Source organism: Centroberyx gerrardi, chromosome 6 (genome assembly GCF_048128805.1).
Source record: "Centroberyx gerrardi isolate f3 chromosome 6, fCenGer3.hap1.cur.20231027, whole genome shotgun sequence".
NCBI classification, from domain to species: Eukaryota; Metazoa; Chordata; class Actinopteri; order Beryciformes; family Berycidae; genus Centroberyx; species Centroberyx gerrardi.
In genome coordinates this window covers 6,690,923-6,718,826 of record NC_136002.1, presented here as the reverse complement: position 1 = coordinate 6,718,826, position 27,904 = coordinate 6,690,923, and the positions used below count along the sequence as shown (strand labels likewise).

Sequence of the window (27,904 nt, the reverse complement as noted above, 5' to 3'; positions counted from 1 at the left end):
CAAAGTTCCCAGGTCGTACCACCTGAAAGCTGACGTGAACTGCATTTTCAACTAGGAAGTTCATATCTCCCATCTTCCCCATAGAATTTGAATGGAGCATAAAAGCGTCTGTCAGGATTACCGTACTGACATGAATACAGCGCCAAACCAAATAGATTTTGTTACAGCATACAGAATCTGTTATAAAAAGCAGTTCTAAATGTAACTGTAAATAAAGGCCTCCTTATAGAACGGCGGTAAGACTCCATTGTAGAACGAAAGAAATCTTTTTTTTTTTTTTAAATCAATGATAATTCCATTTTATTTGTATGCACAGCAATATTCTTCAACAGTAGCTAAATGAAATAGTTTCTAAGTGACACACAAGTTCTGTAAGAAATGGTGAGTTTTGGTTAGCACATGCAGTCACAGGAGTGACTTTATTGGGTATTTTACAATGATTTCCAATGTGACTGTGTGCCAATCATAACTGAGGACCAGAATCATCTGTTTTATAATTGACAACACACTAGAACAAAATATAACACTACAAAATTTACCCATACATCTTCACAGAAGTTCTATTACTCAAAATAATTACGATAAACTCATTGATGTTATAAATATGTGTATTTACTTTATTGAATATTAAGCAAGTTTGACAACAGAAGACTCTTCCTCAATGAGGGAAAACATTCATTTCAAAGTAGCTAAATGCATGATGTTCAACGTGGGAACGCACAATGACATAACTTAGATAGATGGAGTGCAACTCAAATGACTTGAGATGGAGTACTTCCAAACTGAAACAGTGAAATGATAAATAAACTGATATCCTACAATACACATATTTGACATTCACGGTCTTTTAAAAAGGTAACAAATTCAAAAAGTATACAAAAAATTAAAATAGTTGGAAATTTAGTCATTGCAAAACATTTCATAAAGCGTGTTATGCATTACAGAGAACATGAGTAACATAAAAAGCAATACTTAAAACAAATCATATTATCATATGTCCACATTGTACATAAGTCTACAGCAAACAAAGTGTGTGAGTGTGTGTGTGTGTGGGTGGGTGTGTGTGTGTGTGTGTGCGTGTGTGTATATAAGCATTTCCTGTGCAGGCCTGTGACGCTACCAGGGGCCCGGCCAGTGATGGTTTCCCTGTAGCTAGCTAAGCTCAAGGCTGGTTGATCTGGCCCATGAAGAGAATAGTACCTGAGGACAGAGAGAACAACCTTCTCAGTCAAGATCAAATTGTTTTAGGCAAATACTTTAACCTCAAGGTGAGACGTAAATACACTGAAGCTCTATGTCAATAAGAATGTGAAGAAGACAAACGTTATACCCGTCACGACTATGATGTTCCACCAATAGACATGGGGCTTCACAGAGCATGTTGAATTGTTTTCTATGAGGTGCCGTATAGGACGCAATTCAAACTTTACCTTGCACATACACACATTTTACCTCTCACATACATATATGAGATGCTTACACATTCAGATGTAATGAAACACTCTCACATACACCATTGAAAACCTCTCACATACACTACTGAAACACTCACAAACATTATTGAAATGTATTATGTTCATATACACCATTAAAACCTTCTTACATACACTATTGAAAACCTCTCACATACACTATTGAAATACTCATATACACTACTGAAATGCATTGGGCTCATATTCACTTGTAATGTTCTCACATATACACTGAAACAGTCTCACACACACCATTGAAATTATTTCACTACTGTATGTGTGAACTTTTTACTAGTGTATATGTGAGGATTTCACTAGAGCATGTGACAGAATTTCACTTGAGAATGAAACTATTTCAGTAGAAATGGAAGGAGGCTGGAATAAAAATAATTTGATGGGCTTATTTCCAAAGAGCGCCAACTAGGAAGCCAGTGTTACAACAATGGCGGGACAACTAAACTGTCTTCGGCCACTGGAATAACATGGAAATTCTCCAACTCAGTGCAATTTTAATTAAGTGTATTAGTTAAATGACCACTCAAAAATTTGTATTTCAATGGGATCTTGCATTGATTGACAGCTATGTTTTTATGGGTACTAACAAATATTTTTATTGATTTGTATGTATTACGCCTTTATTCCAAATCAAAAGGAATAGAAATGGAAAATAAAATGGAGCACACTCAAGACTGTGTTTTTATTGTACTTATGGACTGAAGGAAGAAATAGATACAATTAGAATATCAATTCAGTGTACAGTTTTTTATCACTTAGAATAGATCTTGTTTTATATTTTGCTATCTGCCTTAGACTTAGTGTCTACAGCCTCTCAAATGTTTTACCCTTGTATTACATCTGAAAATGTAAGAGGGTAAAAATAAAAACAACTTAGACAAGTGAAATTTATAAGTGACTTGATCCTGTTTCCACAGTCACTCCAGATATTTAAGCAATTCCACAACTTAAACAGTGTACTAAATTTGATAAACTAAATAAAAAAAGGGAGACCCGAATTCAACATGGCCAGGGGATATTAAGGTAAAGCTTTATATTCTGTTTGTCTTTAAAGAGTATGCAAATCCTGATCCTTATTATTGAAGACTATATTTGCATTTGCCACACTGCAATGACTTTTTGATCTCCTGATCATGCAATTAAACTTTTTGGTGTGCCACCCCCAAGAATATGGAGGCTCTAGTGTGCCTACCTCATTATTATAAACTAGCTCAGTGATTATTACTGATCAATGAATAGATAGATAAAAAAATATAGTAATTCATTAAAATGTTCATTAAATGTGTCCATAATACTATTTCATAATTCTGTTTTTATCAATGAATAAACTACTTCATGAAATTAATTCATGAAATTATTATAAAATGTAAAATGTTTTTTATAAGGGCTTCTGTTCTCTGTAGGTTGGACTTTGCATTATTTTGAGCTCATTATATTTGAGTAATATTTATGAGAGTATTTCCATAGTGTACAGTATGTGAGCGATTACATTTGAATGTCTAAGGATCTCATATATGTGAGATCATATATGTTGCACCCTGTATTTGGCTCCCTGTATTTCTGGGTGGTAAAAAAGCTCCTCCTCTATAGCTGAGCCCTTCACACCCCTTAAACATTCAGCTCCCCCAATGAGGGGAGTACACAGTATTCCTTTCAAAGGTGAGTGAGCCCCCAGGCAGATAGGAGACGTACCTGTTGGGTTATGTCGGATGAGGAAGAGGAAAGGTCTGTCCACAATGACCCAGGGTGGAGAGGACCTGGCTAGCAAAATGGCAGCTAGACACAAAGGCAAGCACATTGTTAAATCATATCGGAAAACTATATAATAGCATAAATATCACCACAATATAAACCTAGATGTTCCTGAACTAAAGCACACGGCTTCATATTCGGCTGCTAAATACAGTCCAAGAACACTCACTGGTGGCAGCTGCTGCTTTCGTCCCATCCTCGTTCACCTCGATTTTAGCTTTCTGGAGTGCCTTGGATACATGCACAGGCTCAGCACCTGAGAAAATACAATATAAATATTAATTCTAAGGCTAGACAAATATATTGGTTTGCTGATATATCACGCCGACATTGGCCTTTGATTAAAATCTGATATCGGCCAGTCAGTGTCGTCCACCTGATATAATGGATATGACGCAGTCAGTCTGATTACATATTAAGTGTATACTTGGTCAATACTACACTGGTTGTTTATGGAAAATATTCACCTGAATTCCAGTGCTATGAAAGCAAAATTTTGGTCAGATTGCACACAACTTTACACAAATGTTATTTTTATTCTGTGTTTCAATGGAAAGTTTTAGTCTCCCATGGTCTAAATGCTGTTTCAGAGGGAAACAATGAAAACCTATAATTTTTTTTTTTTAAGGATACTGGATATGGGCACCAAATATTAGCTATTGGCGGGCTCAATTCAAAAATATTGGTATCAGGCTTCAAAAACCCATATCAGTGGAAGCCTAGTTGATTCATGATTACGCCTCTAAACTCCAACTCATAAGCACATTCCACCACATGGTGGTGCTAGAGCACTTCAGTCAGAGCTGCTTTCATTGCATCACTTGGGGAGCAGACATTGTTGGAAAGGAAAAGAACAGCAGTGATTCAGCTTTTCACACCGGACAGCTAGACACGATTCAGAGTTATTACTGGCTCTCGTAGCAGTAAACAGCCAACAGTCCTTTCATATTTTCAAGTCGTGGTCATGTCCAAATGAGACCGGTGTAAATACTTGGTGGTCCCGTGTCAGGTTTGAGTTTGGACTGTGCTGCTTTCACTCACTCAGGTGTCTGAAGTCAGCTTTGTTCTCACTGAACATGTCTGTGATCCCGAGTGCTGAGAGGGGGGCTTCCAAATCTACCTCTGCCTCAGCTGTAAACCTACAGACACACACACACACACACACACACACACACACACACACAATGCATTGATTAAATCATGACAGTGGTTCAAGACCAGTGTTGTGCTAATTGTGTCCCCCATCATGAAACCATCACAATCTAAACTCAGAAAATACTTGAGCTTTCCTCAACCCCTACAACAAAATCAAAACTAGTCTCATTACATTGTTAACCACACTTACTGACATAAAAAGATGTTCCATTATCATATCATGTGGTAATAAACACGTTTGTACCTGATCACAGGAACCAACACCATACAGTGTATACAACAAGTATTCACCTCCTTGACTTTTTGCACATTTTCAATGTAGGAGGTGCATTTTTCACAACAATGGATAGTTCTATCCAATGTCTTCACTGAGAGAAAGTGCACCTTCTGTACTGTTACATGTATATAGTGATGGAAGGATGATAGTTTTTCTCTTTCAAAACCACAGGCACTCAAATAAAGTGCCATCCACAAGTGACAGAGGTATTCCACACTGTGCTCCAGCATTTTGAAGCAGAAACCTGGTATAAGACTTCCTAGCAAGAAAGGTAAAATGAGAGCAAGTTTGAAAATAAATTCTATTCAAAATTGTGTACTATTTGACCTAAAGATAAATAATGAGTAATATGTCATGAAATGTTTTGCCAATGAGTTTTCCAAAAGAGTAAAGGGTGTGAACACTTTTACAAACTAGATTTTACACATTTTACACATCATCAAATTTCCAATCCACTTTGATAGAAAAGCCATGCATAGATTTTGGGCCAGAAACCCAAAATTGTAGCACAGGAAAATGTGCTAAAAGTCAAGGGAGGTAAATATGTTTTATAGCCATTGTAGCTATGTGTGTGTTTCTGCCTCCGTGTGCGCCTTACTTGGGGATGAGCAGGCGGACCTTCCTGGGGTGCATGAGTTTGGTCCAGCTCTGCACCGTTGCTGCGCTGATGTGTGGGATGACTTGTGAGAGAGGCGTGTCCTCTTCAGAAGGCAGGGCGATCAGCATGCTGACCGTGTTGCCGTGATACGGCAGCTCGATCACCTTGTATTTCAGTCCCTGGGGCGTGGTGGCCAGGCCTGGCAGAGGAAGAGAAGTTAAGGGTCAAGGTGACGGTAACCGGTATCAAACACACTTCTACAATGTTTTCAGATTCCATTAAAATACTTTACAGGACAATTCCAGCGTGACTGGAGTTGTTGCTCGTTCCCTGCATTCCCTTACCGTTTAACATGACTGCAGATTGTTTTCCAGTGCTTTTATGAGATATTTGCTATTTTCAATCACTGTCTAAATATTACAAGTCTCCCACTTTCTGTTTCATTTTACAGACTATAGCTGGTGGAAGAGTCTTGCTTTGGTTTGTCTGTTGGCTTGAATGGACTGTGACTGGGAGAAGGCGGGTCCTAATGTAGCCGCACAGAATTTTAACTAATGGTTGTAAGTTTTATTTTGGAGAGGAAAACGCAGACATCAGAGAAGCAGAAAGCTGCAGTAAGACGCCCTCTCCTGTCTCTTCTCTTCTCTTCCCCTTCTAGTGGGGGTTTGAGTTGCAAAATAGGAATGATAAATGTACAGTACACCTCAGGGATGAGCTGTACTGGGTTAGTCTGCCAAACAAAGAACACAAAGTCACAGCGATACCACAAGTGTCCATGCAGATGTGCCTGCACAGTAAAGTCATGCTTTTAAAATGGCCATAAAACCTTGCATCAAAGGACATTACCATATGAAATCATAAAAACCAACAATGTGGATCCCATTATATTCATAAAACATAACCATAAAAACCCACAGCTACGTGATTTAACGTGGTTTTGAATATTAGAAACCTGCTGAATGATATTTTTCCTACAGTGTTCTCTGCAAGTTTAGGACAAAAGTATGGTAATACATATGAATTTACAGACATTAATCCAAGCAACAAGTGACAGACTATCCAAGCTGCAGTCAGTGATATACTGCAGACTAAAACCAAAAGAAACAAACCACTATCCCTTATGGCTGCCAAACATGTCCTTAGCTTAACTCTAGCGCTGTATGAGAATCCATTCACACAACTCATCTAATCTAAATATAGAAGACTGCCTGGTATATCATTTCACTTCACACAGGACCAAATATTATCCAAGTGATGTAGTATGGTTAAACCACCATTACTTTACAGCTCAACAAGACCGGACCTCAGAATCATAAACTGGCACTAGTTAGTACTGCATCATAAAAAGATATCAGTCAAGTTTGCAACAGTTGTACAGACTCACTGTAACACCTCCACTCAGCAGGTTTACCACATTTGAATTAGAGGAGCTGGTCTTGTCTGCCAATCATGGTTCAGTATTGTTACTTTGGCCTGTGAGGACTTATTCTTCAAATTCATTCCATAAATACCCTTTTAACTAAACTACATTCACTTACAAAACATCATGAAGAACATTATCGTTATCCTGAGTCATAGTATATTTGAAAACCAAATCATGAACACTGGGACCTTTAACTTGTTCCACTTAGAAGTAAACTTCAAATGCATAGCGTCACACATCAGAGTGAACATGAGTGGAAATCCCTCAGATCCCCACTCACCGATGTTGAAGACAGATAGCTGGGACATCATTTGGACTTTATATACATTCCCGTTGCCCCCGTTGAAGGGCCTCATCTTGGTGTTTTCAGGCTGGAAGCGAGACTTCCACAGGCCTTTGAAGTAGATGGAGTTGACAGCTACCAGACGTGTCATCTCCGGGTCCAGCATGTCCGGTTGGATCAGGCTGGGGATGTGACCTGGATAAATATGCAACACAGGGACACGACTCCATCAGCAAGGTTTGAAAAAAAAACCCATCTCTTTCATATTCACTTGAGAAAAGATGAAGAAGCAATAATGCAGCATCGTATCCAGCAAGGGAACGCCCATCTTTGCATCAGACAATTAACCGTATTGCCTACTCTCAGTCTTAACTTTCCACTGGAGTCAGCTCAAAACTGGAGGAGTTCAGTGGTAGGTTCAATTTGTGTTGTTGGCTATGAAAAAAGATTGAATCTTCATTTCATGCAGGGTGTGGGTTGAAAAGGTAATGGCAGTCTAAAAGCTATTATTATTATATTACCATTTCAAGTTCAATACAGGGTACATCTTACAGTACAACAGTAACAATCACAGGAAATAAAAAGCAAATAAAATAAAAAAAATAAAATGCATACATACAGGGTCTGCAACTATACCGTTAACTAAGGAATTTGAAGGGTTTTGTCAGCTTATTATTCATGTTTCTAAGTTTCACATTTGCATATACATGCTTAGGTCTGTTAGTCTAAACACATGGTATGAGAGGCGTTTTTTTAACCGTCATCTTGTGTAAAAAACAACTACTCTCTCCTACCTTTGGTCTTATTGCTGACCCACTCGTTGATTTCGTCTGCTGCCACCTGGGGGTCACTGAAGTCTAGGGTACTGCTCTCACACTGGAAGTTGGCTTTGTTGACAGAGGTGAAGGTGTCCTCCATGGGGAAACCCTCCTGGGTGAATATGGCATTGGCAATGGTCACAACGTCCTGGTTGGACTTGGCTGTCAAGGTCTTGTGCAGCTTCCTCAACATCTTGTAAGGGCCTGTGCAGACCAAGTAAAGTTTGAATCATGTCTTATTAGGGGAGAATGTGTACGGTTCAAATGTTCGACCTGAACAAGTTCTGGAGGCACGATGAGGAGCTCATATCAAAGAAAGTTTCAGGTTCAACAGACAAAGGTTCATCCTACGACAAAGTTTAGATCATTGGGAATGTTTGTAAGCATAAATCCAAAAATACACCCTCACAATAGTTTTCGCACTACTACTGCCAATGAAGGTCCTTACCATTTTTCTTGTAGCGGAGAGCAGTAAGGATCTGCCTCCGGGTTTCTCCATGGGCTCCTGGTAGCAGCATGCCCAGGATGGAAGCCACTCCATGGGGTGAGAGCACCACATTTTCCTGGGGCTTGGAGCAGGCGACTTGCTGGAATACCTGCAAACCCAGATCAGAACCCCGTTCGCCATAGGAGGGAACCTGGGACAGCACACCTTTCTGGCCACACAAGGTCACCAGCACATATAGGCACAATAAAGAGAGGTGCCTCATATTGATCTCCAGAGCACCTAGTAAGAAACAAAGAGGAGAACGTCAGAGTCCCCTTGGATGAACCATTGCAGTCTTCAGTTTCTAGCACCTGTTGACCTGTTATTTTTGTAAACACCTTGGTGGAGAGGGTCCAGGAGAACAAACCTCAACTCCCGCGAGGAGTTCAAAGAAAGGACTGGATGCTCTAGCACAAATTATTCATTGCTGAGCATCTTTAATTGTCAGTGTTTCAGTAGATAGTATGAGGCCTACCATCAGAGATTACCACTACAGATTCATGGAAAGGCTGCTGGTATTCAATCGACATCCATAGCCATTCCAACTTCCAAGTAGGCGGGAGAGAGTTGGAAAGGCTCTGGCGAAAACCATACTTTTCTCTCTCTCACAACTATCCAACACAGCCTGATCAACAAGTCTATCTGGGAACAGAGGCTATGGAATATTGTCCGAGTCTGAAAGCAATACCTTGACATGTTTAATTTTAGTTAGTCATTTTAGTCATATTGTGAGGGAGGGATTCTTCGTGCTCAATTATTCCAAAAATGGCTTGTTAGTATTTAACTAAACTTTCAGCATACTGTATATATGTGCCAAGTGTCAGGTGAAAAAAACAAAACAAAAACAGTAGACTGAAATTCTAAAATGCCAAGATATCCCTTTGACATGACTCATCATGGTTAACCACAATCATAACAGACACCTCTACTCAAGCACGTTTTCCTGAATGCCTCCACAGTGGCTGAGAAACCCCAGTGTGGCCCTAGGCACGAGCAACAATAGCCCTTATCCAGTGCCAGGTCTGACTAACTCTTACTCACAGTGTCTAAATATGAATAAGGTAAATTAGCATCCCTTGAAACCACGACCCGCCCAAAGTACTTTTCCTGAAACTGGCCCCTTGTGTCACTTTCATTTTAGAGTGAATTAAGTCTTTCAAACTATTTTAGGAAAATGAATCAGCCTGCATTCCAATAAATGAAGCAGAATGAATGTAGCCACAAGAGCCAGCCAGTATATAATTGTCTTAAAGAACGGCTTGCTTAGACAAATATAACTGGTATGAGGAAAGTTGTGCACTATAGCCTATGGGCTTTATCATGATTTTTTCCCCCACAGTCATAGTTTGAACTGTGGAATAATTTTACGCTATTATGTAGGCTATAGCTGACGTGCTCTATTCCTTGGAAACAAGTCCGCTAAAGCTCTGGCACTATCTTGCCAACGTTCCTCAAAATCTTTTGAAAATAAGTAAATGGAAATAAATAACGTCGCGCCAAACTGCTTTTAAAACTCTGGAAATTTGATGCTCCCTTGCTTATCAGCAAACATACATACCTTGTAGAATATGACTAAAGACCTTTTACGAATAATTAGTGTCTCCTAGTAAATTCGGCATACATATAACCCACCAAGCAGCATTCATTTCAATACAATTTCAACTTTTAGAGTTGGTTCACACTGCTAGCAACCGCCCACCAAGGTGCATTTTGGTGGAGGAAGATAGTGGGAATAACAAGCGAACCAATTCTAAAAGTAGACATTTTGTTGAAATAAGTTATGATGGGGGCAGTGGATGTATGCCGAATTAAAGAGTAGTCCCTATCAATGCATAATCGCTCTTAAGCCATTCTACCGGGTATGTATATTTGCCGATCAGTAAATTGACAGATTTTTTAATGGAATTTGGCTTGCCAGTCTGTCCATATGAGAGAACGGCATGTGTCGGGACTTGAAATAAGTTATCTCCCCGTTAAGTGTTCAGGAACGGAAAACAACTGCGGCAAAACACAAGATAGAATATTTTAACAACCACTACATTTATATTCTCATGAACTATGATCACCCAGTCCAGTCTGCATGGACTCTAAACTGAAGCAAACCAAGATTACTTTACTCTGAAGGTTATGAAGCACCCTCCTTGCAGAAACCAAGTACCCTGACTTATGTAAATAACTGAAATGATACTAGAGATATGACAGAGTACAATTTACCAGGTACAACAGCGATACATTTGCAGAATACTGTACACAAGTTTAGGAATAAAACAGGGAGCACCTGGTCCCACGTGAAGACAATGTTACGCTGATTATGGGAGAAATATTTATTTAGGAAAAATTCATCCGGACTTCGCAGACTAAAGGGTGCTGATAAAGTTAAAAGTTAAAACGGTAGAACCGTACGTGTACCCCCATGTTTTGCATTTAATAATTATAACAAAGTGAATAAACAAGTGTCCTTACCTATGCCAAATGAGATAACGTTACTTAGACTTGCACCGCAGGTGAAATAGTAACCTGCATCAGCCAAGCAGTCTTCTTTTCAATACACACAATCGTCCTAGCGATAAATTTAGGTTCGTACCCAGCGTGGACTGAAGAACCCCTTTATTCCTGTCAAGGTGAGGGTTACTACTAACTCCAACGTTGTTTCATGGAGGACTTTTATGAACTGAACTCCGCCTTCTCTTCAGACAGCCAGGCATGAGGTGCCAAACTTGACGAGTGTCAACCCACAATAAAAAACAAAAGCTCCGGTCAGAATTTTCAAAGTCAAACCCTTTGAAATACCATGCAACACGATGATACGTGTCCAACTCTGTTATAAGTTCGCTCTATTTATAATACGAATATTTTGATAACTTTTTTGCTGTGCACACCCAAATCCTTGCTTATATTTTCCGTACAAGTGAAAAGTGTAACTCTTTTATTTTGAAGGCAAGATCACTACACTTCCGGTCTTATTCTGGGTAACCCTGGCTAACTTGACGTAGATACAAAGTTGTAAATTGTTTACAATAGGAAGTGACAATGAAGGAGGCAATGTACGTCAACAATAAAAGTAGTCATCTTTACTTATATGTTGATAAGAAAATGGAAAATTACTGAGGGCCTACTGATGCGCACCCATGCTTACATGAGTACAAAGCATATGAGCAACGCCAGCCAATGAGCCCTCAGATTAAGCAGTAAACTCAGTTTGTCTTATTGCTTTTATAAAATGATATGATGGTAAAATATAATTTTCACAATAGAAGAATGCAACTGTTCAAGCAGGGGCGTAAATTCACAAAACCCTAAACTATGGCAAAGTCCATCATTTGACACCAAAACTTCAAACCCATATATGGACTAAACTTCTCGGGACAAAGTGAAGCAATAACTGATGACTAACAAAATATTATGATCAGTGTGATGACTTATTAGATATTGGTCACCAAACTATCAGTTTAAAAGGAAACACTGGTCCTGAATGCTCCCCTGGTGTGATTTTATAACTTCCCAATATATTTCTGGTGATTTTCTTTTTCTTGGGCTTTGCGCTTCATTATAACGACAAAAACTACAACATAATATTTTTGGCTCACCTTGCACCCAACTGACACCCATGCATGAAGCCCATTAAAAGGACCTCAGGGAAGGTAGGCCACCTGATGCTTGACACACACACACACACACACACACACACACACACACACACACACACACACACACACACACACACACACACACACACACACCTGCGGAGAGGCTGAGGCTCAATTACATCCCTGCTGCTGCTGCCAGCGCACTAAAGAGAGGATTATGAGTAGATGTATGGGGGGATGGGGGGGTTGAATTACAGGGGATTAAATGAGAGTGTAGGTACAGGCAGTTATAACCAATCCTTGGTAAAACGGAGGGGTTATGTAGTTGTGCAAACAGTGCAAAACACACTTTACCTAAACAAAGACTGGATTGTGGACCGTCATAATAATAGATGCTTCACATCAAGTCAGAAGTGGAATTTTGGAGGCTGTGAACCTCCCCTTTAAAAGATTCGTTTCACATAGCCGCTGGCTCAATACCCAGGTGGAGGCTTTAAGAATTCAATTTAATATGCCCATGGTGGGGTTGGATTCAGGGCAGGATTTCAGGGAAGTGTTTTGTGTGTGTGTGGGGAGTGGGGGTCTTGCGTCTCCAGCTGGGATGCAAAGAGGGGATTGTTGTGAAAATAAACACTGCTAGGGGAAGTGGAGAGGGTCAGCGTGTGTGTTTTGAGAGTTTTTGAGAGGAACTGAATGAACACACAGCTGTGTACTGGGATCATGCCCTACGAGGGAATTTTCTATTTTTCTATTGCAGATTCTGCAAGTACTAAATCTATGTACCTCTAGACTTGAGCTGAGACAGAACAACATTGCAACATGGAGTCCAAGTTACACAATTTCCAGAATGTTCTTGTTGTGACTGAAACGCCATCTCCGGGACCCAATGGAGATATCATCACGCTCCTGTCAAGCAGCCAAGACGGCACATTGCTTACACATTCAGCATCAAACAAGACAAAACCTGTCCAACACAACCTATTATGCAACATGCACAGCATAAGCTGTTGCTGCTCTCTTGGCAAAACCACCATTGAAAAATATATTTACTCTTAATTGGACTGCCTGGTTTAAGATATGATATTAAACATGACTGTCAAGTTGCTTTGGAAACACTGCAGGCTACAGTAAAAGGAAAATTTCTCAATATGTTTGCGAAATTACCATAACGTTGATGAATCTGCTGATAAAGTTGATTTTGAAAACTTTTGAAAATGACAAGGGCTTCTATAAAAGATAAGGACAGTTTCTCAATATGAAATGCAAACACCAAGGGTTGGGCACGCAAATGTCCCGTATGGCAGGATTGGTCAATACTATGCAACAAAAAGCAGCAATATCAGACATTAGAGTATGCAGAAGCAAAATGACACTCTGGCAAAACATCAATTTCAAAACCCTGCCCTGCTTTCATTATGAGCATCCAAAATAACGCTTAACATAAACTACAGCAATGCAGACTGATGTCTTTTTCCATAATTTACATTTTTAAAGAAATAATTTGGCCTGTTTGCATTTATTGTTAGCTATTTGGAAAAACATCCTGAATGCTGGCGGTGAATACTGATCCCCAGAGCAGATAATATCAGGTTGAATGTTCACGAACTCAGAGGAAAAGTGCACATGCTCACATAAAAAGTGAAAGCATAATATCCACCATTAAAATGTAAACTGGGAACGAAACTAAAAATGCAGAGCCCAGAAGTTCTACAGTCGTAAAAAAAAACCATTTTTATTCATCAGTTCGAAATCGCCTCACACATAAAAACGTACCTGAACTTTAGACCTGCGGATGCTACCATAAAAACAATTAAAGTGCCTTTTCAAGGGGCCACAACCATGGCAGTAAAATAAGAAGTCGTATTACGACGTCACTGATTGGACAAAAGAGTAATCGATTTGCTTTTCAGTGCCTCTGATTGGCCGGTTCGGGCATCCGTCACTGCTTCAGCCACAGCTGGAGGAGTACGAAGATGTGGTCCCGGGCCAGGCCCAGCTGGAGAGGGTCCTGGCTCCTGGCGGGGTACATGTTGGCACAGTGGGCCGTTCCTGGATCAGAGGGAGATGGATGGATAGAGGGTAAGGGAGGGAAAGACGGTAAAAGAGAGAGGTGTACAATTTATATGTTATACAATAACAATTACTGCCTCATAAAAGTTGGGGGCGAACAAGCAAGCCCTTGTTCTAATATCAAACAGTTGCTTGGCAGCTTTTACGTTACACACGGACAGGAAAAGTAAAGCGGCCACAAAACAAATGCAGTCTTCAGTTAACTTTGTATGACTCATCTACACCTGGATCTCCAACAGAGGAATCTACATAGCTGGTCAAAGGAGTATGAACCCTGGTCAAGAAACATCTAAGCCTACATGTCCCATGCACCAGTACCTGCTATACATAAACAAGGGTGGAAGTAACGTATTACAATTACTCTCCTTACTGTACTTGAGTAGCTTTTTTTGTGTACTTGTATGAGTAGTTTTTTGTTATTTTACTTAGGTATGTGCTACTTAAGTATTATATTTCACTACATTTTAAATTGCAGTGTACAAATTTTGTAGACTCTCCATAAGTATTGCATCAGAAACCGTAATAGCATATGCTTCCAACCTGCTAAAGCATGTGGAGGTAATGTTAAGTTAACTGTAAAATGTATCTGTGATGGCAGCTTAGTTAACATTAGCCCAAAGCTATCCATCCAGCTACAGTATTATTAGTTTGTGTTAGCCTGGTTGTTGACTAGCTAGTATGCTAGCCTTGCTAGCTAGCTGGTTAGCTAATAGCAGAAGAAACACCAGTGCAGTTAAGTTACTGAGTAATGTGGATGGGCATTTTTAGTGTTTTAGTGATTCAGTAATGACATGAATTTCAGAATCTTATTTCTAGAACGCAATATGATATCATATATATTGAACTCTCTGTGCTTTCTGTATCTTGCTACTCTGAATGCATTTTAGCTACTTTTAACGTTTACTTTGAATGCATTTCACATTAGCTACTTATTACTTTTAAGTAGATTTTTACTGGAATTTAAAAATGTCTCCAACATAACAGTACTTCTACTTCAGCAGGATATTTTGGTACTCTTTCCAACCCTGTACACAAACGCAATTTGTTTCTCACCTTTGATGAAGACAGCGGGGAGGTCGGGTGTGATGTCCTGGGTGATCCCCAGGGCGTGCCAGGGGTCAATGGACCCGTTGGGGAAAACTATTCTGGTGGTGCGGATGTCATAGCCGCCGTAGTACTCGTTAGTCTGGGCCACGGCCTCCGCCAGTGTCTCAGCACTGACGTTGTAGAAGTCTGCACACTGTTTGACATGATACCTGGACGGGAAAACACAGATTACAAATGCAGATTATGATGAAACTAGAGAGACAAGGATTAAAAATACTGAATAATTGGTATGACGTATCGGTTATTGGGAGCTTCAATTAAGAAATATCAGTATCAGCCTTCAAAAACCCATATCGGTTGAACCCTAATCATGGCATATTGTAGAAATACAACAATTAGATTATAATATACAAAGTTCAATGTACTCACGGGAGAGGGAAGCCACCGAACGGCTGGTTGGGCGAATCGGTGCTCTGGTAGAATCCAAATTCAGTGCAGGTCTGGTACACCCACTGTCTCCCTGGAAACACACACACGCGCGCGCGCGCGCACACACACACCCACACCCACACCCACCCACACACACAATTTACTCATGGTCAGCATATTCAGTTGGCTCATAAAAATCAAGGCTTCGACAACACAGGACAGGTCAAGCGAACAATGAGTCTGGAATAGCTTTTGCCCCAAAAAGTATTTACTTTCCCTTTTTTTCCCCCTTAAATAAGACAAAGAAAGGAAAAAGAGTGGAACTGAAATCCAGCAGGGAGGGCAGGGGGGAGTGGGGGTGGTGGACAGTTTATACAGACGCGCCCCAGTGGCTTTTTAAGAGACCACTTCCTGTCCCAGTGATCCCTACTAACCCTCCCACTTAGGGAACCGACGCTGGGAACTGGAACCGCAGCCCAGGGCAAGGGAACAACGTGGAAAACAGAGAACCGGTTTTTGGTTGAACATGCAAAGTTGTTGCTAAACAATTCAGTGCTTCTACAAAAGGCATTAGTGTAGTAAAAATAGACTACCTCCTCTTAAAATAGTCTACTTTCCACTCTAAAATAAAAAAAAGAAAGTCGACTTCTAAATAAACACACTTTAGGTAATAGGGTTTAAGCACTCTTTGTGGGTTTTTTAGAGCCTGACGAGAACTTGGTGGTGAACTAAATGGTCCTTAATTTAACAAATTACCCCTAGATGATGGCCACTTTAGTGACTTAGGGAAAAATCCACCCTCGGATACTCTTACACTGTTAGACACATCAATTTGAGATGTTTCCCAGTGCATTCAACAGTTATTTTGATGATGAAGGCTTGTAATTTACTCTTTTGTTGTGCCCACTTTCCCTCAACCTGCTTCATCTACTTCTACAACTTCTAGTTAGTGATTTTCTACATTTCCCAGAATGACTTTCGGCGTGCAGAAAGGCGTGAACTTGTTACTTTCAATCAAAGGTGGGTGTATAAATAGCCTGAAAGTGTGATTATGCAGCTGCAGGTTATACATGCCTATGATCGCAGCTGCATTCCTTACTCAAAACGCAACCTGCCTTGTGGCAATATAATGGAAATACAAGGTACATCACCCTTAGCTGTTTAAGGGTGGATTTTTCCTTTAAAATGGTGCCCACTAAAATGACTGTGTTTACACACAAAAACATCACCAGCATCCCAACACACATACACACCTCCCCCTGCAGCCGGCCCGTCCCAGGACGTATTGGTCATGTCTCTCAGGTAGTTGGTGTAGTTGGCATCCACGCACTTCATGGAGAAGGTGTCCATCATGAGGCGGGCCACGGCAGCGTAGCGGGCATAAGGCTCCCCCAGCGAGGCATCACCCATCACGCCGCACAGCACCTTGATGGTGATGTTGGTGCCCACCGCGCCCTGCATCAAGACAGCAGCACCAGGCTTACTTCAGTGATACTACTCCCACCAGATGATTCAGTGAGTAGGAACAAGTAGAGTAACAATTTGTTGTTTCCAGGGAAATGATTCACAAATAATGCAGACTATATTATTCTTTCTGAGTAATGCACCCGACACTGGAGAGAACACCCCATAACTGGAAGGTGGATCGGGTTCAGTTCCAAAGTGGTAATCTGTGACAATGTGTCCTTGAGCAAGACGCTGAACCCCCATGTCCTACTGGCGCTCTGAGCCCAATAACACTGATCCCATAACAATGATGCAGGCACTCCTTGGGCCAATCCGTAACAAGATGCATCATCCCTCCAAATTTCATCAGAAATACACTGCAAAGATGCATCATCCCTCTAAGTTTGGTCAAAATCAGACCAGTGATGAGCGAGATACTGCCAGAGATTTCTTGTTTGATGGACGGATGGACGCAACCCAATCCATAGCCCTCTGATTTTATTGTCCCACAACAATTTCTAACCATAACACTGTCTACACGCGTCCACAACATTTTGCCAATGGACCATAGGGCTGTTACAGTTCTTACAGCTTCAGCTGTTACGCAATACTAAAGTTCTTAAGTTCAGGATCATCAGAAGTATCTCGGCATGCGCAAGAGGTTAAGCCCGAAGATTCGAGAAGACGGCTCATGGGAATTGTCGGATAGTTGTGGGGACCCCCCTCGCTCAGTAACCACCAACAATGTGTTCCTCAGCGAGGCACTAGAGCCGCTCAGTGGCTTCCAGTACAACAATGTGGTTGTACTCAAAGGCTCAAAGGTATAAACTTGCCTAAAACAAAAGGTGTTCTTGGAATGAGGGCTGGTTGGAGGAGAAAACAGTTGGCAGTGGCTGCAGTTGTTCTTACATGCTGAACAAAAGCCCCATTAACTATAAATGACCCATGACTACTATCCCCTCCGTATCTCTCTCCATCTACTATTCTGGGTAAAAAGAGGAACCATTGGTACTTGTTCCGCAAGCTATAGCGTTGCATAATTTCCTTCCCCTATTTTATAAAAGCACCCCACTGTTAACCCCTCAACCGTGGAGCCCTAGATCCTAGATTTGATTCTTCTGATTGGGTTACACCTCGCTCCTAGTTCTTATCTAAATTCCTTCGTGGTACCTAAAACCTGGTAGTTTGCGCTATACCCAGCCCTTTGGCCCAGAGAGGCAGCTGCTGGCTGTGTTTGTCTGCTAGTGCTGTGGACTCTGTGGCTCACCACTCCTCTTGGTTCTTTTATAAGCGTCTCTTTAGCCTGGGGCGACAGGAAACCAGAGAGACCAAAGAGTCTTTTGTTGCTTTTTCACATCAGCTTATTGGTAACCGGACTCACGTCTCCTCAAGGCACCAGGGGGATAGAGAGGGAACGGGATAAAGAGGAGGGGAGAAAAGGGGAAGGAGGGGTAACTGGCAAATAACGGCACCAAGACAGAAGGAGAAGAGTGACAGATAGAGGTGATAGATAATAAGAAAGGGGGGAAAAGGGGAGAGAAATTGTGTGTGCACTGAAGCAAGGTGTCACCACAAGAGGGACTTGTCAGAAATCCACCGTCTAACAAGTCTGGGACCCCTTCTTCCTCCTCCTAGGGTTACACCGATACAGCAGTTTGCCGATATATCAGGTCGATATTGGGCTTTTATTAAAAAACAGATATTGTCGAGTCAGTGTTGTGCAGCTCTGATATGATGGATATGATGCAATTTGACTGACTACATATTTATTGCATAATTGATGAATACTACACTGACTGTCTATGGGAAACACTCCTGAATTTGACACTCAATTGTTCAATTACTATTATTATGACTATTATTATCATCATCATCATCATCATCCTGGGTTTCAGTGGAGAGTTTTAGTGTCCCATGGTCTAAATGCGGTTTCAGAGGAAACACTAAATATTATTTTGGGGGATTTGTTTGGCATGAAAATTGTGAAATTTAAAGATACTGAATATTGGCACAAAATATTGTCTGCTTCAGTCCAACAATATCAATATCAGCCTTCAAAAACTCATTGGTCAAACCCTACTCCCCACCTTCCTCGATTATCTTACCCACTCGGTCCCGTCTTTGCTGATTCACAAGCTGTCTAGGTTACATAAGGGGCACCAGCTTCTCATATAGAGATACAGGCAAGCGGCCCCAGGTAAAACCCTGGAGACCCCCTTAAGAGACAGCATCCCTGGGCCTCTCGCTGCAGGACAATGGAGGGTTTCTTATGTTTCAATACGCTACCTGGGCTCCCTGCAACCCTCCCTCACCTCCATGCTGCCTTCCGCTCACCCAAGGGTGGGTACTGCTAGGTCCACCCCTGCCCCATCGGCCCTAGAATGGGCCTCCGTAAACAGTTTTCACTCTGCTTTTCTCTTGTCTCACTTCAGCTTTCCGTAAGTCATGTCATATCTGATGCATGATTTTTTATTCCAGATGTCTGACCAGAGAAATGATTATTATTTTCAAGCCATTTTCGACCTGGACGCTATTTTCCCCATCATACCAATCAATTCAAATATAAAATATGCTGAAAAACAACATTTGGGTGCTTTTGGGACTGATTTGTGGAGTGTCCATTGGCCTTTTAGACTGTATTGGTGAGTCACGGACTCTGGCAAGCAAGGCATAAGTAGCTCTACAGTGAAATTAGAATTGATCAGTATGATGGGGAAAAATGGAAAATAGGGTCCAGGTTAGTTATGCTTTAAGGAGCTGCTGACTCACATAAAGAATTTCATTAGTCTGGCTTTCAATGGAGTGTTTTAGTGTCCCATGATGGTCTGAATGCTGCTTCAGAGTAGGGCTGAACAATTAATCGAAATTTTATCAAAATCGCAATATGGCCTACTGCAATTTTCAAATCACAGGAGACGCAATATTTGTTAAAGGCGAAATGTGTGTCAAAATACCATTTTAAATTAAATATTGTCGTGCTGCAGAGATGTCCTGGCCTACACATCATATTCTACAGACTTAAGAAAACATCTTTGTTTGGTACAGATCCCCGCAAAAATCACACCATAATCATTTGAATACGTTTTTCAATGAAAATGAGAATAATGATGTAAAAATTATCATTCCCTCTAACATCGCAAATCATATCGCAATTGCAATATCAGTCAAAATAATCGCAATTAGATATTTTTTCAAAATCGTTCAGCCCTACTTCAGAGGCTTCTCCACCCTGAAAAGAAGACAATTCTGGGGGAAAAACTGAATACTTGTAATATTTTTGGAATTATTTTGGCATGAATATGATCAAATTTAAAGATATTGAATACTGGCACAAAATATCAGCTATGGGCGACTTCAATCAAAAAATATCAGTATCGGCCTTCAAAAATCTAGATCGGTCGAACCCTAGCTGTGACTGTCTTTCTTTTCCATCTGCACTGTATACTGTATATGACATTTTACTGATGTTGCTTGACTTGCCTCTGTAATCTCTCTCACCTCAAACTCCCTGTTGTCTTGATTGTACTGGACTACATCCATGAAGCTGCCGGCCAGCGTCTCCAGGAGGTAGGCAGAGTCCATCTCTGTCTGGAGCTGCAACTTGGAACAAAGGCTGCAGGAGGAGGAGGAGGAGAGAGTGAGGAAGGTATGTTGGAGAGGAGGAGGAGGAGGAGGAGACATCGAGGACAGGAAGAAAGGGGACATTGAGGGGAGGAAGCAAGGCGAAATGGGGGGGGGGGGGGGGGAGGCGTGGGTGGAGGGGAGAAAACGGGAGAAAGTGAAGGCGGAGAACAGAGAAGAGGAGGCAAGGGAACAGGGAGGGAGAGAGAGGCAGCAGAGAAGAAGAGGTACAGGAGGAGACACAGAGGGAGAACAAAAAGGGTTTAATTATTGCCACAATTCCTCTGTTCCGCATGAAGACTCTAAAAACCCACTGATGTACTTGCCACAGTCAGAAGCTCCTACTGTCTGTTCTACTGCAGGTTTACCCGAACGTCCGGAAGTCATAGGCTCCTATTGTTTTCAAAGATCTTGTAAAAACAGTTTGCAGAGACATACTGCCGCCTTGACTAACATTATCCATCATTTTAAATGACATGATTATTGTATTTTTTCTCCTAACATGTCTTTATAACGCCACAATTACTGCAGCTGTAATCCTGTTAAAAGTAGTTCCATTCTGACAGAATTTATTGTGAAGAGATCATTGCACGTCTCCAGACAGACTCCCACTCTGCCTTAAGTTCCATTCTGAGAGAATAGTCCCATTAAACGTGATCATTAGCTGCATGTTAGGAAAAAATAAAATAGCTTCTGAACGTGGCAAATACCTGGGTGGATTTTTAGACTTTTCATAGGCATTAATGGGGATAAGACAAAACAATACACTGGTATTCTCCTTTAAATTTCCTGCCCAGGTTGTGCGATGCCTCTTTTAAAACCAGCAACTTCTAAAAAATCTTTAACTGAATGAGCACCAAGCTCTTCTCCAGCAACATCCAGCTTCACATTCATACTTATACACATTCACACTGGGTGCTGCCCACACATGGACACATGGACAGTAGTGGTCAAGAGAGGGGAGAGCATTCCTCTTTCACTTTCCCCACACACACATTCCCCCAGCTGGTCTGGGGGATTTGAACCGGTGACATAGTGGTCACCAGCCTGTTTCTCTAAACTCTAGGTCTACTACCGCTGCCTTTTAGGTAAGCAAGCGAGTATAAAAATAGTCGTAAATATAGGTGTGCAAATAAAAGTACACATGCACACCTACACACACAGACAGGAGCATTGATTAGGGTCATTTACCAAGTTGACAGTAATTAGGATGAGGTACATCGTCTAAGGCGGAACGGAGACACAGTGTTTGTTTGTTAGTTTGACTGTGCATGTCTAACTCAAGTATATATGTGTGTGTGTGTGTGTGTGTGTGTGTGTGTGTGTGTGTGTGTGGTTGGGGGGGTGAGAGAGATGGAGAGAGAGGGGGTTGTCATCGTCATTAACTCTCCACTTCCTCAACACAGATTCTTCTCCCAGACCCTCTCTCCGGTAATTTAGGCACCCTGCTGATGATGTAACATGTTGATTTAAGAAAAGAGCCATTTGTGTGTGTGTGTGTGTGTGTGTGTGTGTGTGTCCAGGATGAAATCATGACGCAAGTATTGTGCGTCTGAGGCATTGTGGTTTGGAAACTGGACAGGCTAAGACCTCTGTGTGTGTGTGTGTGTGTGTGTGTGTGTGTGTGTGTCTGCATGAGGACATGTCTGCATGGTCGTGTGCGTGCGAGGGCAGCGCTGATAGAAAGACAAGGCTTTAGTGTCTCTAACAGTATTAGCTCTAAGTGTCCACTATGTCAGACTAGCCAGACTAATAAAATACATTTAACCCTGCTCCTTCACCATATAAACTGACCTTACAGTCACCATAACAACCTGGAGACAGGCAAATAGAAAACACCAGCAGAGACAGCCCATAATGACTGCAGACTTAGTGCACGCGTGCACATGAGCGACTCCATGCTAATCACGTTAAAGTGGGCAGCAGGATATAAAACAGAGAAAAACACAGATGGATAAATGCAAATAAAAGAAAATGAGAGACAAGGAGTTAGATGAAAGGAGTCAAGAAAGTGATGATGATGGTAAAATAAATAGTGGGACAATATTTTTGGGATAAAAGCTGCCGACAGCCAGTATTCTGTGCCGATGTTGGATATCTTCAAATTTGACCATTGTCATGCCAAAAACTTCAAAATATTCAGTGTTTCCACCAGAATGTAGTGGAAAAGCCTCTGAAGCAGCATTTAGACCATGGGACACTAAAACTCTCCACTGAAACCCATGACAATATTGTAATAATCATCATCATCATCATGAATACTTGTGTGGAGTCTGATCAAAATGTCACTTTAGAATCAATTCAGGTTAAGGTCTTCCCATAGACAACCAGTGTAGTATTGATCAATTCTACAATAAATATGTAATCAAATAAAATGCATCATATCCATCATTTCAGAAGTGGACAACATCGATTGGCTGATATCAGATTTTTAACATGGATATCGGCCCGATATACAGTATATCAAACAGATATATCGGTCTGAAGCCTAAATCAGACCCTCTCTGGAGCCGGTCCGACATTCCAGAGTCCCAGGCTCGGTCCAAAAAGGCCTGGAGGACGGGTGATGAAGCTGTAACCGGACCCGACTCGAGCCAGGACCCAAAACAACCCTCACTGCACTCTGAACCTCTTTCATATCTCCAGCAATCACTACAATCCACGATCTAAGTCTACAGCTGGTCTGGTCTGAATGGACACTTTGAGGTTTCTTGCGGATTTAAAAATGGTACTTCTACCCAAAAATAAAGGTGATTTTATGTGTGTAATCTCACAAATTTTGTTTGCACAAATTATTGTGGTTTGACAGATAAAGGAGAATCTATGACATTTATCGACCAATATGGGCGACCAGTAGGAATTGCAACTTCGATCAATCGATTATCTCCTCTTACACAAGTAGTTGTGAGTTTGTGTTACATAATTATGACTTTTTAGGATATTCAAATCCCAACAATTAAACAAAATAAACAAAGGATTACAATCAAATATTTGATGAACTAAAGACTGCAGCTAAAACCTTGTTGGAAAATCAACTACAGCAAAGGCTGGGATAAAATAGAGCTCAGATATATTATGCATGAAATGCCCCTTTAACATGAGGCTTTTTCCACTCTGATCATCTCAGATCAAATCCCATATAATTATTGTCTCACATCCTTCTGACTCAGATGGAAGTTTTTGCCTTCAGTTAGTTGATGGTGTTTGAAGGAGATTTCACAATGTCTACCCTACTTCAGTCAGTTTGTGTTGAAAAGCATGAGGTATGGCTACTGTACTTGAAGTCTTTAGTGATGTTGTCGTAGGTCTGGGGGTCTTTGAGGCGCTCCAGAAGGGTGTCTGAAGCCTTTTTCACCAGCAGGGGGCACTCTGTGTCCTCTGAGGCCAGCGAGCGCCACACCACCTCCAGATACTCTGGCAAAACAGAGACACAGAGGGAGGGGTGGACACTTAAACCTGGGCTGCTATAAAAAGACCTGAATAATACACAAAAAACACTGGTTAAACATACAAGACTGGATTGAGGCGGTGTGAGAAGCGAGGTCATGGTGATGATGAAGCACTGGAGAATGTGTTTATTTAGACAGCTTTCGGTAAGAGTGAAAATGAAACGATGAGTCTAAACCAAACAGCGACTTTCACAGCTGACGACACTCTAAACGCAGGAGAAACTTAACATTACAAAATCTTGGAATATTTCCACTTGTGAGTGGAAGCCAAGCTCTTACTGGTAATAATACGGACTAACCGCAATGCTGGGAAAAACGATACCCGACGTCAACACAACACACCACGCACACTGTTCTATGTGTGCGTTCGTCTCTGACCTTTTCCCCCAGTGTCAATGGGAATGTGGCCAAAGTGTGTGACAGTCTCTTCAAGATAGCGCAAGTGTGTGGGTGGAAGCAGCGCAGTGCATGTTCAAAGCCACTCTGGCCTTGGTTCCAGCCTGCAGTCTTCCTGAGGAAAACAATGGCCCAAGCCAAACACAACACAGACACAAATACTGATAGCATGAAGCCTTCCTAATCTTTCATCTGTCTGGGACTGTGGGACTTTTACCTCCAGCACACCGTGCAATACTGGAAGAACAGTAGTAGAACACATTTCGAATGTTTGGGAAGTCAAAAACATTTGATTCATTTTATCTTGAATTTGCGGTTAGGTTGGTAACGGACAGGCTCTATGAGACAAACCAAGCATGTCTCAAGCAGCTCAAATGAAAACAGACTCACATATTTTCATATCTAGGTAGCTTTGTACTCTACTTAGTCCCGATATGTGTTGTTCTTGTATGGAGAGGACGTCATGCCAAACTCCATTCAAAAATCAGGCAATTTAATGTGACCTTGCTTATCTGCATCCTTTCTGAATTGTTTGGAGCCTCTCTTCAATTCGACATACATATGATCCACCAAGCAGCACTTATCTGAATAAAATCTATACTTTTAGAATTGGTCCGCACTGCTTGCTACCACCCACCACGGTGTCTTTTTGGTGGGAGAAGATTGTAGGATAACACACAAACCAATTCTAAAAGTTGAAATTTTCTTGAAGTAAGTGCCGGTAAAGCCGAATTTAGCAGTGGAATATAACAATTCAGAAAAGCTCTTAAGTTATGTTTTACATGGTGTGTATGTTTGCCGATAAGCAAGGCGATATTAAATTGCCAGATTTTTAAACGGAGTTTGGGATCACTTTCAAGAGAGAATGGCATGTATCTAGGATAACATGTTAGATGCATCACACTGATATAAGGCTAGACTAGACTGCCAACTCTGTGTGTGCGTGTGCGTGTTCATGTGTGTCTTGTCATGCCATGTCTCGTCACACCTGGGAAGTTGACTGCAGCATGAACGGGAGCGCTGGTGGCCACAGAGGCATGGACCAGGTGAGGGTACTTCAGCCTGAACCACGCGGCAAGAGAACCCGGGTACGACCCGCCGAACGCCACCCACTTCCTCTTGGTCAGCCCTCGAGCCTCCGCCACGACGGTTCGGAAGTGAGCCAGGTCAGCCAAAGCCTGACGACTGCTGAGGAAACGCAGGTTGTCCGTGCTCAGGTCACTATCAGGAGAGAAGTGGGGAGATTCATTTATATGCTATTGTCAATTGGCATGTACTGTATATATCCATCATTCAGGCTATATCATGTAAATATTCACACATTGTATGTTTTGTTTGTGTACATCATGGCTGTCAGGGTTGTGAAATGCTTCAGGGGCCTAATGCTGCATTCAAGTCATATTGGAAAGATGGTAAATATGAGTTTCCTACTTGAAAATACCATCCCTCCCAGCATTCAAGTGGTAAAAACTACTTTGGAACTCAGGCTTTGGCAATGGACACAGATTACTCTGACTTCCTGAATTCTGAACATCATCAACAAGAAAACACCTGTAGTCAAGTGTAGGGAATGATGTAATAATTTCAAATAAAACCAACAAAATAAATGATATTCACTACATCAGGCATTTTAATACAAATACTGGATGTTTTTGTGTGTGGCTGACATGGCAAGGTTTGGTTTGCTGTAAAAATATAATTCCAATGTATCACGTCCATGTGTGTTAAGTATGGAAAAACCTGTAAGGAATTATCAGGAGAAACCAAACTTTGTCTACAGAAAACTTAAATGAATTCACCCCCTCTTATGGTATAAACTGAACTTGTAACAGACTGCGTGGGCAGGACTGTCCTCATCTGAATGTAGGGCTGCCATCTAGTGGTACAACAGCTACACCAGCAACAACTACTGTATATACCAGGTACATGAAGATGGAGTCTTTACTATTGCGGCCCCTAGACTGTGCAACAACCTTCCTGAAAGTGTTATTAATCTTTGATCAAAATTGATCAAAGATCCACTTTTACTCTCCAGCCTTTTCAATGTGACTGATGTCATTTACCTGCTTTTTTGTAATGACTGTGAGAAAGATTGTTTCTATATGAGCATCAGTCTGGCCTGCAGTTTGCCCTCGTTTCAGTTTTTTATGCTTGGCTTTCCAAACATGAGTAACTGCTCAGATGTCAACATCTGTCTCCTAATACCCATAAACCCTTGTGTTTTGGGGTCGTTTCCTGTAGTTGGTTCAGATTACGTTCTCACTACTAACAAACCCATTTTAGCTACAGGATTAAACCCTCCAGGATTCAAATACACCACTGCCAACAAGCAACGTCAGACGTACGCTGTGGGGTGACTCTTTCCATAGAAGCGGTGCTCCAGCATCAGGCAAAGGGCTCCCAGTTTCTTGGCGTAGGTGAGCCAGGTGCCGTCCTGCATCCATGCTGGGTTGGCCGGACCCTCTCCGCCTATCATCAGGAACACCGGACCATCCGGCTTGTAGAAGGCCTCGTTCACAAAGTACCGCTGTGAGAGAAGGGTGAGAGAGGGGCGGGGTTATTCCAGGACTGACTGACAGACAGGCAGTTTCACATGACAGTTTTGCATCAATGCACCTGCCTGAAGTCCTTGCAATGAGCCTAAAAGTCGACTTTTTGAAAAGAACTGAGCACAGGCACACTGCACACACACGTTTGCCTTACTAAACCTTCCATTCTCTATATTCATTATCTAATTTAAACCTAATCCTAATGCAAACATTAACCCTAAACCCAAGCCACAACCCTAAACTAGCCCCTTAAAGAAGTGAAGACCAGCAAATGTCCTCACTTTGAAGGATTTTCCTCATCTTTCTATCCGTGTGAAGACATTTGGTGCTCATAAGGATATACATTCAGACACACACACACACACACACACACACACACACACACACACACACACACACACACACACACACACAAACAGACTCACTTGCTTCCATTCTCGGACGTCTGCACCATTGAAGTGATCCAGTTTCTGAGTGAACCACTGCTCCTCAAACGCAGCTCTTCGGCCAGCAGCCTGCACTTGATCAAATTTCCGAAATCCCTTATAGCGTCCCTCGCCGAGAGCACAGAGAGAAAACAGGAAAAGTAGGGTTACTTTGCAAAGAAGAGACATTCCACACGTTTGAAAAGCCATGTTGAACTAAAGAGGAACTGAAACATGTGATTTATTTATATTTGGTCATGTGACTAGGTCTTCTGCTGCATTCATTGCCTAGCAGAAAGATTGTAAATACGAACCTCCTACTTGAAAACACCTTTCACCTGAGTATTCAGCTGGTAATGCTACTTAGTCATTCGGGGTTTGGCGATGGATCAAGCGTAGATAATTATATATTAATTAATTTTAAAATCTAATTAAATTAACAAAGTGAACGATTTTCATAACTTCATTTTTTTCATCACAATTCTTAAAATGGCATGGTAGGACACATATACTTACTGCATTTGTTGTTTGCGGTGGCCGTTGCAATGTTTAGTTTTCTGTAAAACATGAACTCATATGTATCACTCACTAAGTAAGTGAGGGTG

General features: G+C 41.4%; 2 protein-coding genes across 2 annotated transcripts; both read right to left on the bottom strand.

Moving 5' to 3' along the window:
- Nucleotides 1-594: 594 nt before the first annotated feature.
- Nucleotides 595-10,969, bottom strand: serpine2 (serpin peptidase inhibitor, clade E (nexin, plasminogen activator inhibitor type 1), member 2). The gene is made up of 9 exons (XM_071919644.2): nucleotides 10,744-10,969; nucleotides 8,242-8,520; nucleotides 7,770-7,997; nucleotides 6,973-7,170; nucleotides 5,270-5,468; nucleotides 4,281-4,378; nucleotides 3,409-3,495; nucleotides 3,180-3,263; nucleotides 595-1,200 (listed from the first exon to the last, which is right to left on the bottom strand). The coding sequence occupies exons 2-9, from the start codon at nucleotides 8,501-8,503 to the stop codon at nucleotides 1,163-1,165; spliced, it is 1,194 nt and encodes a 397-aa protein (XP_071775745.2). The 5' UTR covers nucleotides 8,504-8,520; nucleotides 10,744-10,969; the 3' UTR covers nucleotides 595-1,162.
- A 2,611-nt stretch (nucleotides 10,970-13,580) lies between these two features.
- Nucleotides 13,581-27,509, bottom strand: prss59 (serine protease 59, putative). The gene is made up of 9 exons (XM_071919659.2): nucleotides 27,300-27,509; nucleotides 26,671-26,852; nucleotides 25,314-25,546; nucleotides 23,759-23,894; nucleotides 20,358-20,472; nucleotides 16,667-16,868; nucleotides 15,414-15,504; nucleotides 14,991-15,193; nucleotides 13,581-13,916 (listed from the first exon to the last, which is right to left on the bottom strand). Exons 1-9 carry the CDS (start codon nucleotides 27,507-27,509, stop codon nucleotides 13,807-13,809), a joined length of 1,482 nt encoding a protein of 493 aa, XP_071775760.2. The 3' UTR covers nucleotides 13,581-13,806.
- Nucleotides 27,510-27,904: the final 395 nt, after the last annotated feature.

What these genes read in the sequence shown, in the direction of transcription:
- serpine2 (XM_071919644.2), bottom strand. Translation starts at nt 8,503, where the DNA reads ATGAGGCACCTCTCTTTATTGTGCCTATATGTGCTGGTGACCTTGTGT. An exon ending in AGCTGACTTCAGACACCTGA is followed by an intron (nt 3,496 to 4,280) that starts GTGAGTGAAAGC and finishes GTATTTTCTCAG; the next exon opens with GTGCTGAGCCTGTGCATGTA. An exon ending in CATCCGACATAACCCAACAG is followed by an intron (nt 1,201 to 3,179) that starts GTACGTCTCCTA and finishes CTCTGTCCTCAG; the next exon opens with GTACTATTCTCTTCATGGGC.
- prss59 (XM_071919659.2), bottom strand. Translation starts at nt 27,509, where the DNA reads ATGGCTTTTCAAACGTGTGGAATGTCTCTTCTTTGCAAAGTAACCCTA. An exon ending in GGAAAGAGTCACCCCACAGC is followed by an intron (nt 25,547 to 26,670) that starts GTACGTCTGACG and finishes CTCTCCTGATAG; the next exon opens with TGACCTGAGCACGGACAACC. An exon ending in AACATCACTAAAGACTTCAA is followed by an intron (nt 20,473 to 23,758) that starts GTACAGTAGCCA and finishes CTCCTCCTGCAG; the next exon opens with CCTTTGTTCCAAGTTGCAGC.